At 46.6% G+C, this 12,565-nt stretch overlaps 3 protein-coding genes across 3 annotated transcripts; 2 read left to right on the top strand and 1 right to left on the bottom strand.

Annotated features, from left to right (window-relative positions):
* Positions 1–2,982: 2,982 nt before the first annotated feature.
* On the top strand, positions 2,983–3,689 carry BABINDRAFT_162212 (uncharacterized protein). The gene has a single exon (XM_019129227.1). The coding sequence runs from the start codon at positions 3,203–3,205 to the stop codon at positions 3,608–3,610; it is 408 nt and encodes a 135-aa protein (XP_018984485.1). The 5' UTR covers positions 2,983–3,202; the 3' UTR covers positions 3,611–3,689.
* A 3,238-nt stretch (positions 3,690–6,927) lies between these two features.
* On the top strand, positions 6,928–9,249 carry DSE1 (Dse1p). The gene has a single exon (XM_019132418.1). It carries the CDS (start codon positions 6,986–6,988, stop codon positions 8,981–8,983), a length of 1,998 nt encoding a protein of 665 aa, XP_018984484.1. The 5' UTR covers positions 6,928–6,985; the 3' UTR covers positions 8,984–9,249.
* GPT1 (Gpt1p) lies at positions 9,242–11,559 on the bottom strand. Its single transcript, XM_019129226.1, has one exon. It carries the CDS (start codon positions 11,344–11,346, stop codon positions 9,622–9,624), a length of 1,725 nt encoding a protein of 574 aa, XP_018984483.1. The 5' UTR covers positions 11,347–11,559; the 3' UTR covers positions 9,242–9,621.
* Positions 11,560–12,565: the final 1,006 nt, after the last annotated feature.

The following is a 12,565-nucleotide window of genomic DNA, read 5'->3' as shown; positions in this document are numbered from 1 at the left end:
ATCTTTTTGATAATCAACTGTGAGGCTATTCTACCATAAATTTGGCTCCGCCCAAATATATTAAACAGAATTAATGCGTTTAATCCCTCAGACTGCACGCACAATAGCCTGAGGGAATTTGCCACAGCCCAAGAAAGGCCTGTATATGCAACAGTTTCCTCACCAAATGAGGTGCGTCTAGACTTGAGTGCTTTGCTCTGGTAACGGTAAAAGTGGTTGCCCCACCAGCAGATCAAATAACGACAAAGGAGGTTTCCCGTATCCAAAACATTTTCTCCACGTATAATGCGCGGTGACATAGCATGCGCTGTTTCCCGGTGATCCGTATTTGCCACCGATGTGCCAAGGTATCTAGAAGCAGCAGAATTTGAAATATCTTTCCGGTATCTAAACAGGAGGGCTTGCTAGACAATCCTCTAAACCGAACAAGAAGCCTTACAAAAATTTCTTCCAGACTTTGTTTTCGGCAGACGTGGTTTTGAGCCGTCGTATTCTTGAAGAATTATGACCAGAGTTTCTTGGTCATCGGAAAGTTGATTAATGAAACTATATTTAGAATCTGTATGTCTCTACAAAAATGCCTCGAAGGTTCTGGGTATGACAAAACCATGCATCCCACTGAATGTTTGCGTAGACACTCAAGGTTACCTTTCAATATTGATGCAAGACTGACGTAAGGTCTAAGCGGCCCAACGGTTTAGCCCGTCATGGGTGTAATTCGCACAGCCCCAAAATGGTGTCGAGATTGACCTAGACTTCAGTCCAGATTGGGTAGTGGGAATGTTAACTAGGCATCCAACATTTAAGCCGCTACACCAAATTGGGCAATAGAGACAATACAGAGCGTTCACACTAAAGCTCCCGAGCTTTTTGTTCCTCGATAGATAGACCAAGCTAAGCGGCTTGCGCATTCGTATGTGTATAGGCCTGGATTCACCTGGGCTATCTTTGAGGTCTAGATTCACCAGGAAAGGGCACCAATAACAACTTGGCCAGGTGCACGGAATAGAATCCAGGAGTCACTGTTTGTCATTTAGGCGCAATTTATGACAGTAATTGGGTGATGACTTTTGACCACTCTCCGAAGAATTTCCGGGGTTAGTTCGGAACTACATTCTGGTGCCAGACACAACAAAGCAAAATCGCACAATTAGGGTCTGTGATTGCGTACCACATTTTCTGTCACACCATGAAACTTAAATTTCCATGGAAACAGTGAACTGCAATACGTCAAACTTGACACATTTCCACAATGCATATTGGTCTCAAACCCCAGGTCACATCGATAACTGAGATTACACACCAACCGCTAGAATTCCGCCATTTTCCCCACCTAAAGAACCACCACGAAAAATAACGTTAGAGGGCGACACAGTAACGACTCTAGTACTGTGTCTAGCTAGTAGGAAGAAACTATAATTGTTTGTGTCGATAGTCACCTATGATTTTTCACAATCGTGGTATTTTACCACGCCATCTCTGACAGAATGTGGTGAAAAGAAATGGCTCAAACAGAGATGAGGCAGTGCTGATAAACATTTACGGGTAACGAAATATCAATACTGTCAATGTTGCCACAGTTCTTATCGCTCGCAGACGTTAAACCGAGCTGCAGAGATCAACTTTGTATCTGACAATGCCATATCTTGCGACTGACTCACAGATGACACCTTCGCTCCGAAACGTAACCAGTCGAGCCGATCACGTAATAGCATTGGTTATGTATTTACTCACCCGAATCTCAGAGGGCCAGCCGCGCACCAAGGCCAAAACTACGTACCAGGGCCAGGCGTAGTTTTGACTCGTACCTTTCCAGCTCAAGTTCGAAGAATTTCACGTGACGTCGCGATACTGGGTACACCTTCAAGGTGTGGCACCGCTTTTACGCAGGCGGAAGTGCCTGTATGCACTACAGCGATATCAAAGCGCGCAATCCCTGATACAATATGAAAAATTTTCAGTGGCGTCGGTGGGGCGTGGGGAGATTAAGTGCCTAATGGGGCAAGGGAGATCATTCTCCTGGATAGTTCCATGAGGGAATAACGGTTAATAGTAGAACAGCTTGTTTATATTTACAAATTAAGCCAACTCAAATATGCGGTAATTAGCGTAAAGTGTACGGCACGAGGATAATGCTCTGAAAGCTAATTAGCTGGTGCGTAAGTGCTTTCTTTTAGGTACTACCGCCTAATAGTAAGACGGAACCTTAATGAAACACGGGGATGGTAGACGCACGTCCGCCCGCACGTTGCTACCAACACGCATTTTGCACAATAATAGCTAACTGCATGGCTACCGTCGAGGCATACATTGTTTCAGTTACATTATGGCTCTGGCCCGGAATAATAATAGACCCACCTGGTTACTGATCTAGATCCATAAGACAGTGATTTGTGTATGCCTTCCCTTCTACCCGTGGATAGTGCCTGTAGATAACGCCAAGTCATGCTCTTACCCTCCGCTTATTGGAGGGGAACCTTTTAAGCGCGCTCAGTCATTGTTTCCGGCGATGGAAAACGTGACTAGAGATAGGAAGCATGATCCACGATATGTATGTATTGGCTAAGGAAATAAATTTTCACCCTGGCCGAGTTATTTTTTTTTTGGTTAGAACCCTCGAGTCAGGAATCGGACGCATGAATGACAGATTGTATGCGGGGGCGAGGCCCCGGAAGAGGTGGAATTGGTACACGTGCATGTAGCCGTACGTTTCCTAGGTGCAAAACTTGCTCTACGTAGAAACGCGCGCTGCTGTATGCGTCGAGGCCTGCGGTCTATATCGCTCTTTTCGTTTCTCCGGCGCTCTTTTGGTTTCTTGGGCGTTCCACTGCACACTGGAAACTGTGCAGGGCATGAGCCGCAGCAAAGATTACTCATCCGTGGTGTGTCACCCACGGTTTCCAGCCCATGTGTGTATGACTCTAGTGTGATTAATTACACAATTTCGCTCAGGGCGACACGCATACACAATCACTCCGGTCCCGCCCACAGTTACTGTGTGACACCTCCTTGCACCACTTTAACAGCAAAACCTATCGGAGTTACCATAAGCGACAAAGGATATATAATACACTCGTTTCCCCTTGAATTTTTCAATTATATTTTTCTCTTCATTCAACACGCACCCTTCATAGATACTCTATCATCTATACAGATATCTCTCACATCCACCTGTCATATCTATACTTGCACAACTCACATAATGTCTGCCTTCAACGACTACTGCCTCGTCTGCGAGAACTTGTTAAGCACGCCTTCGGCTTACTGCTCTGACTCTTGCAAAGAGTTGGACCAAATCAACCAGTATAGCCATCACTCTATGGTGCACGAGTCGCCTTTATTGGCCGCGGCTGTGCCTTCCACCTCCGGCTCTTCTGTGTACAACTCTTACTCGCTGCATTCGCCACTCCTCGTGTTGTCGTCCACCCCAAGACACTCTTACGAAATGGAGGATGACTTGAACAATGACCACTTCGACCTCAACTCTACCGACTACAAGATGAATTACTACTTCAACCCAACCACCACTCAATCCGCCAGTAACAACAGCAATATTTTGTCCGCCTCGATGAATTACAGAAAATGGTTGAATACTTCCGCTCGTTTCTGATCTTCCGATCCACCTTTCAACACTACAAACTTGCATTATTCACACATCGTTCATCGACCGCTAAGAACTAAAGTTTTTTCGAGTCTCATCCGGATGTAAATCAAAACTGGTTTTTGCTTTTTCTTACGGCTACATAATATTTCATCGGTTACATCATTTTCTGGGGTTTCTTCTCTGGGTTTCTTTTCAACAAGGCTAAGCTATACATTATAATTATATACCTTTTTTTTTTTTTTTTTTTTTTTTTTTTTTTTTTTTGCTTTTCTTGAGTATAATATGATCACTGAGATTTGACATTTCGGCTTTACTTAATATTTCTTGTAGTTTCGTACCGCGTTTTAGCAGGCCTCTATTAATTGCTCCTGATCTAGGCATTTTATTGTATTTGATCTCCCGTCTGGCCCGGCCCGAAGGGTTATCATGCCACTTTCTGTAACCTCTCCATTTACCCGCAGGGTTATATTTCGATCTTTAAACGTGTGGTTAAGGGGCCGCCTTCCCCATATCGTACGACGCGTGGGTGATCTCTGCTGTGCATTTCGGAAACTGCTACGTCCCCGAGGTTGCCGATATATGTATAGTCCATCCTTCTATACGAGTATTGGTGTCACTTATGAAAGAACGAGCAATATTCAAACCCTAGTCGTTATAAGGAAACCGATATCACCAGTTTACATAGAGCCTATGTTCTAAATTTAACACCTTAGACGACAGCGACTCGCCCATTATGGGCCGGACATACCGTAATATTTTGACAGGGCGCATGGGTTACAGCACGTGTGCTGGTGCAATATCTTTCGAGTTCCGCAGCCTGACCTAACGCTTGCCGTGGGCAGTGCGCGTGAAAAATTTTCTTCGCCGGAGCCGCTCTTTGAGTCTAGACTGCCCTATTTCAGCAGCTTCCAGAAGCCTGCCGTTTTTGTCTGAAACTGACGTCCTGCATATGCAAAGTCTTCACTTGTGGATCCTGGCAACCAACTGACGTTCCTAGAAAAGGTGTTACACCGTTTCAGTTGAACATGAGCCTCAGATCTAATCTGACCAGGGTGCCTGAGGAGCTGTAGAAGGACCTCAATATGCTCCGCGAAGCAGTTCTATTCGGAGGAGAAATTGACATTTTTGCTTCAGATTGAGCTGCCTGCTAGATACTAACATCCAGTTAGGGCTGTAGTCCATAGCTTTATAATAGCAGGTCGCTTAGTTATGAAAGACAAGAATCCAAACACTTCAGAAGCCAACTTGAGTGAAAAAGTATACTCCTGGCCAAATAAGATGCAACAGGGAATCCCCGGTGTCAAAGCATAATGCAAGTTCAAGGCCTTGTTCAAGCTTGAGAAAAGGTACGGTAGTTTTGGAATATGGATTCGAGATTCTTAAAACTTGATGGCACACTACTATAGCTGCAGAGGAACTTGGGTATTGTAGTAGAACTTGGATGTTATGGATATGTGGCGGTGCGCTTGTATATGTGTGTGTTCCTAACACCGGTCCTAATACGCCTGACCGTACGAGTACTTAGACATCTTTGGGCTTTATTGATTTTAGGATTTATTTTTAACATTAGACACATGCGCAGTGTAACTCGTCTAACAGCTGCCAACATGGATTTAGATGTTCCGCTATATATGGGAGGTGCATAGCGTATAGCTTCAGTGTATATCTGAGGGTTCAAATCACGTGACTTACGAGATGTGTTCCGTTGACCTGCTACGCATGTCATTTTATGTCCCTTCAAATGTGCGTTTTAGACGACAACTGATAAGACCATGATGAAACCAGCCATGCATTATTGACATCTCCAAAGGAACATAGCAAAGGGAATTTCAGTAACAATCTTAGGAATACAATACAGTTTAAAAAACATGGGGGTACTTAGCAGCGCAACATCGACATAAATTATATTATGAATGTTAATGTGCATTATACGGGGGCAGGAGATTCACGTCACCGGCATAGTCTGGGTAGGGCGGCAAGGAACTGATCAAAACTTGTAGACCAAACCAAAAAGTATTTCCTTTCAACATAGAGCTCAAGTCATTTTGGTCTTAGATACCAGTCGGCGTCGAGGTGGGGCCACAAACCGGACATATCCGTGAGCTTTGGCTTATGAGATACGCCATGACGTAAACTGGGCATAGTTTGTCTAACCAGGTCAGACGAAAAATGCCGAGCCAAGAGTTACTTTGCCAGATTTACGGTGTGTATAGAATGGATATATGCATACCAGCTGCGGCTATTCTCGTATGGCATTCTGCTGGACGCTACTTCAAATTTTTGATGATATAAAGAACCAAATGAGCCGCTACAAGGCAGCATTTTTTTTTTTTCGATAAAACGCCTTTCACTAGTCGTTTTGTGAATCATTAAGAAAGAATCAGAGAATGGTATAGATACTTTTTTTTAAAAAAAATCAGCCCCTTTAAATTCCGGGTTCTGCAATTTATGTATCCACTTGACTTGTAAATGACGCGCAACCGATAGAAGCCGTCTTTAGCTGTAATCAACGGCGTACTCGTGGATACATCATTCCTAATTGATGCACCAGCCCCGGAATTATCATTCACCAAGTTCCATACTGCAGCCCCACTTTCTACGCGCCTAAAATACCTCATTTTGCATACATTTTGCCAATAGGTTAGTGAAGGCTCACTCGAACGGGGAGCGTGTATGTATGGAGGTTGGGCTCAGAACTGAATACGGTAGAGAAGGACGTGTCTTCACCGTATTTCTCTGGCGGTAATTAAAATGGCTAGTTGAACGGCGGCAGATTCCTGCATCGTTCTCCAGATTTTAACCTTAATCCAGCCATTGAGAATGCGGCTCCTATTAAATCTGCGCAAGGGCGAACCTTACATGCAAGGCTCACCTTATCTTAGTTTTTCGCGTCTGTACCATAGTAACACGCTTTTTTCGGCGCCCGCCAGCCATAGCCTTTAATCAGGCACATCGACTGCATGGCCAGCTATCTTCCTCACACACACCACTTGTACAACCTAGTACTGCTTGAGTGCCCATAATAGTAAAGATTGGTGTAGCGGGATTAATCGAGTTAGGTGGGGGATACATCTGTTGCTCACTTTAGCGCTCCCGTCCCAGTGTCATACACCAGCCTTGCATGCACCTCCGATGAGGCGCGTCTGCGGCCGTAACGGGTGATTTAGCCAGCCGTCAAAGTGCTAAATTAAGCTCAGCTTTTTTTAAAGGCTGGCGGGATATAATACACTGAAATCTCGCTCCTTCTAGTTCAGAACATTTATTGGTCTTTTACGTACTTTTGTTTTTTTCTCCCCCCTATCTTACCATTACAGACTTATTGAAACCGACTTTTTTTTTCTATAAGCTCAATTCACCTTTTACCAACACGCCCTTGTTACAATGACGAACGATTTCTACCAGCCAATACAACTATTCCGTCAAAACGCCTTAACAAGGAAAAGATCCATTACCACGCCTCGCTCGCAGTCCAGTGCCCTGTCTTGTGAGTCCCGATCCTCATGGTTGTTACAGTCCCAGCTTGATAACACCAAGCAGTTGGACAAGGCCTGCTCCTTGGACAGCCTTGCAATTGCCTCCAACTACTGGAAGATCCCCGACGACAACCTATACCTTACCTCTATGGCCATTAACAACGACAGCATCAACCCGTTACTAGCCGTATCTTCCGGCTCCAAAACCGACAATCTCTATATCTATGACATTAATATGCAAGAAAACTACTTGACCCATCACAATACCATCTCCTTATCACACATATACTCCATGAAATGGCTAGACAAAAAGTCCTACAACGACCCCAACCTTTTATTGACTGGTAACAAGAAAGGCTACGCGCACCTCACCTTGATCCCCAATTCACAAGAGCTTGACGCCTCTGCCGAAATTGTCAAGCGGTTCAACCATCAAAAGCATTTAGCCGGAGACAGCGTAAGAAGTCGGGTCCTTGACACGCCGCCTATCTCTCCGGTGTTGGCCTACTCCTCCTCTCTGGTGACCAATGTTGACACAGCCCCAAAGACATGGAGGAACTCCCCCAATAACAGCATCTTCACGTTATACAAGGAACATATTTTCAACTGGGATTCCACCAAGTCACGCAGCCCCATCTTGAAGATCAACTCACACGGCACTGTGATGTTTGACGCTGCGCCCCAGCGTGAGGCGATTCTTGCCTTGAGTGGTACCTACGGGGTAGCTTTACACGATTTGAGATGTGGGGACAGAGGAACTTTGCTTGCTCCTCAGGTTTCCGGCGCGTCGCTGGCGAATTATGTGAAGTGGGCTCCATACGATGCCAATGTCCTTGCGGCCTCTTACGCGGATGGGGTCGCCAGACTCTGGGATATCCGTAACCGCTCAGCTCCGTTTGCCGAGTTGGATGGCCACACAGACACAATCTCCTCTGTAGAATGGAGCGAGGAGAATGCTTGCGATTTATACACGGCTGGCAGGGATGGCAATATTGTGCACTGGGACTTGTCGGTTGATGGGGCCTGCCGGTCCACGTTGCAGAAGTGCTCTTTAAGTGTCGGTTTCGCTGCCGTCATGGCTGATAGCCGTTCAGATACTATTGTTGGCAAGAGACAATGCGGTACGGTGATTCCTGCTTCGAGCTCTGGGATAGTTCAGTTGGGCACTATCTACAACCAAAGTGGTAGCAAGTTGTTGTCCATTGATGGCTCTTCGTTTTTGGGCGTCCATTGCAAGAGTTCCGAGAACTCTACGGTTTTGAACCGTGGAGGGAGCGGGTCTGAGAATGGTGCCACGGCTTCCTGGAGCACGGAGGAGGTGGACTATTCCGTTGTTGACCAAAGCTCCGAGGGTCTTACGGTCAGCAAGCACCGTTTGGCTATCCCCGAATTGGAAGAGGATCTCAGCAGTATTTTTTCCCTGGCCGCTTCACCAACGCACACAAGAAGCTCTTCAAACACGCCTTCCTTGCCTTCGATCCAGGAGGATAGCTCTGCCGAAGAAGAGGCGCTTGATGAGATGCTCGACTTGATGATCCAACGTACAATGGAGCACGACAAGAGCAGTTTCGGGTTGCCCACTCAAATAGTAGACGAGTTTACCTTCCACCAACCTCCACCGATCCTGCCGCAGAAAATCCAGTATGGTAGAAGCCACTCGTTGAGTGATCAATACTCGTCTGATGGGGATAGCCATGCACATTCGCCAAGCTTCAGTCATGGTACTTTGACCCCACAAACCTCGATGGAGTCGCTAGCCTTAAACAACTACCGTACCGCTACTGGAGACACTTTGGGTCACACCCGTCCTGCTTTTTCTGATAGCACAAAGGCGCCCCACAGCGAAAACTCCCTGCACTACCCAGAAGGCATATTACCAGTTATACCAACTCCTGCATTAGTCTAACGAACCAAAACCGCACCCACGCCTTCATCCAACCAGGTGGTTTTTCTTTCTCCTTTTATCCTGATTGTTTTTTTTATATTGTATGTATTAATGATATTTGTGTTGGCTTAATCAGTAACGCTCAACGTGTGATTTCATCGCTGACCGGCATCCATCTTTCACAAGAACACCCGGTTAACTTGCTCTTTGTACCTTATTCTGATACCCACAACTCGTGGAGGTATAAACACTGTTTATTAGATAACTAGCCATTGATCTGTTTAAATAGCCAATATCGCTTTTCTAAGCTAACGTTTAAGTATGCTTTCCCGCTTGGGAGCTAAAAGGATTTCACACAAAAGGACATTGCGATAGATTGTTATGGTATCGGTTGTAATATCCCTGGATCAAACGAGAGAAAATTTGGTTGGAGCTCAGATAAACCACGAAACACAAAGTAACCTCCTGAAACGATATCTCGGGTCCTACACCCTGAGCCCCGGTCACGCTCCGACCCCCGCACAGGCTTAATTATACGATCAGTAATATTCAACCCTACCCCGACTATTCAGCACGCCCTGTACCACCGTCTTCCATAAAATCCTGTTATTCAATTTAAATGTTAAAGCTACATAAAAAGTAAGCCTTCTGTAGCCCTGCTAACGCGACTGCTTTTCCGAGACCTCAACGCCGTTTTCAGCGCCTTCTTTGCTATACACGGCCTGTTCCAACCCGGAAATATACTCCGAGTTGTCCATACTTTGGAAGTAGGATTCGTCCAAGTTACTCTTTGGACCCTTGAACCACTTGCGCGCACTAACGAGGTACCAAAGGGTGGAAATCGACATTGGGCCGAAATACACCGCCACGGTCCAGTTCATCGACAGGACATCCAAGTCCGAGCCCTTGCTGTATGGGATGCACAAGATTGGCGTCATCAACGCGACAAAGGCCACAGAAACAATCCCGATTGGTCTAGAGAGCTTGCCCAAGTTCCATGGACCTCTGGTGAAGTGGTTATGGGCCACAGTGATCTTGAGGAAAACTGGAATAATAAAAGAGATAAAGGCAGCAATGGCACCGACGGAGAAAAGCGCACCCACAGCGACTTCGCCCGCAAAGATCAACAAGAGAAGAAGTACCCCGATAAGAGAGTTCCCCCAGACGGCGTTAACTGGCGTGTCAGTGATGGGATTGACTTGTTTCCAGAGGAAGGAGAGCGGGAAACAGTCGTCACGAGAGTAGGCGTAAGTGACTCTAGAGGCTGCTACCATACAGGCCTGTCCCATAAAGAAGGACGAGATAATGGTGAGGGCGGCCGCTGCGAGCACCATATTGTGGGGCAAGACCTGGGCCAAGTAAGTGATGAAAGGCTGTCCCAAAGAATCGGTAGCAATCGCGTTGACATCGACAATGGTGAAGGCGATGACAAACATAAAGGCCCACCCAATGATCCCACCACTGCCGGCAGTCATGACGATGGCTCTAGGGGTGAAGAGCTGGGCGTTTGCGGTTTCCTCAGCCAAGTGAAACGGCGAATCGTAGCCAGACATGGCCCAAATGACACCCAAGAAGGACATGAGGAATGCAACCCCGTTCGGCCAGTCAGTCTGGTTGTCGATGGCAAAGGCCTGGCCCGCGGTGTTAAACTTGGTGTCCACATCCATGATGTGCATTCTGTCGTTACCGGCAAGAAGCATCACAAACACGACAAACAAGAAGGCCATGTTAGAAATGGAACCCGCCTCGTTGAACCAGGCGATCCACTTGGTAGGCATGGACGAGATGAAAGAGTCGATAATCATCAAACCGAACGATAAGCCATAAATCTCACCTTTCGAGGGGGAGTAGTCGGAGTTTTGGTACGTCCTCAATGCGAGAATCATACAAGCGCAACCGTAGTCAATGGAGGGGGCACCAGTGATCTGCACAATCCAGTTGGACCAGCCAACCGTCCAGGATAAGAACGCACCGATAGAACCTTCCTGCGGCGCCAACTGTTTGGTGGCGTAGTACAAGCCACCAGATGTCGGGTATGCACTGGCAATCTCCGCGAGGGAAAGCGCTACCGAGCCGACACCGATCATCGCGATGATCCAGGGCAAGGGCGAGGCACCGACGACAAGCGTGCCGTAGTTCATGGTGGAGGCAATCGATGGAAGTAAACCCAAGACGGCAAAGGAAACACAGAAGGTGGAGAAAAGGGAAAATTCTCTTTTGAACTCCTGCTTGTAACCAAGCGCCAACATCACGGCTTCATCCTGGTCCACATCATGATCCACGACGATCTTTTTCCCCTGGTTGGAAAGGATGGAGTGGATGTGGAGTTGGTCCACATCGATTTGGGACCCGGCCCGAGATACGATGGGGCTAAATCTCAGCATAGTTTGTGCGGGAAGGTGGGAGTCAGTTTCGCTTTTTGTAAAAGTCAAACGGGTATTTGCAAAGTGTCTTGCAAGTAGGCGCACAAATATAAAATTGGTACTGTTAGCTGTTGTACATTTAAGACTCTATACTGCAGGGAGACTTATTCTTTTTATATCGTCTGTCGACTAGCCGCTGATATCTGTCACGGAACTACCGATTACTTATCTGTGAGTGAAAGGGGACAGCCGCCTGAATATGCATGCAAAAAAAAAAAAAACTGGAGCTTCTAAAGCCGCTACAGCCCTGGAAGGGTCATCTCGAATCTGCACTGACGCACAGCTAAGGCCGCTGGCGCTTGTTTCTTTTTTGGGTTATCATGTGGTGCGGGCATTGGCTCATATCGTTATCAGTGCTCGCAAAGCAAGCAGAAGCGGGGACAATAAATATACAGCAACCCCTATCTACAGGGTCGGTGGGACATCTGCGTAAACAGTTTTATCTTACCGTACTCTTCGATTATATTCGTTATATGGATATACGTCTATAACACTCGGCATTCTCGGCGAGCTTACTAGTGTTAGCTCGAACTCTGGCGGTAAATCCAAAACGAGGCTACCCCGCGCGAGCTCACTTAGTGACTCGTTCTCTTTGCGGTATAAGGTTTGCAACCGCGGCCAAGGCCGTAACTTGACGGTGCTTTCCCGGTACTAAATTTGCACCAGGGACTCCGGCTTTCCACGAGGAGTACCACAAAATGTAGACTGACAAGTGGCAATAATATTTTGCTAGCGTAGAGGCTCTGGGTTGGGACCTGAGGGAGAAGCGGAAGGCTAGTTACCCGGCAGCAGGTGCTGGCGCACAATCTGACCGCCCGTGACACTGAGTTGCATATGAACCGTTCGGTGCTTTGTTCAGTCGTACCTCCGACAATACCCGTAATCTATGCTAATACGATGGTAGAGAATCCATCGTGGGGTTCGCAGCCTTTACCTGTACGAAAAAAAGAAACCCCCCACCTTACAAGAACAATAACCATAAACTTGGTATACTTGTTTCCCCTCTACTGCAGATGCATCTGATAATCGGAGCGGCTCAAACGCTCAGCGGTTCAAACGCTCAGCGGCTACTCCCAATCGGGATCCATACATAAAAACGACCCTTTGCCCAAGACTGGGATTTTCATTTCATTACTTATTCCTGAGGCAGAATATAAATATCGTTTACCTGGATGCAAAA

Source organism: Babjeviella inositovora, assembly GCF_001661335.1.
Source record: "Babjeviella inositovora NRRL Y-12698 unplaced genomic scaffold BABINscaffold_8, whole genome shotgun sequence".
Lineage (NCBI taxonomy): Eukaryota > Fungi > Ascomycota > Pichiomycetes > Serinales > Babjeviella > Babjeviella inositovora.
Note: the sequence above shows the minus strand (reverse complement) of the source record. Positions and strands in the feature narration are given on the sequence as shown.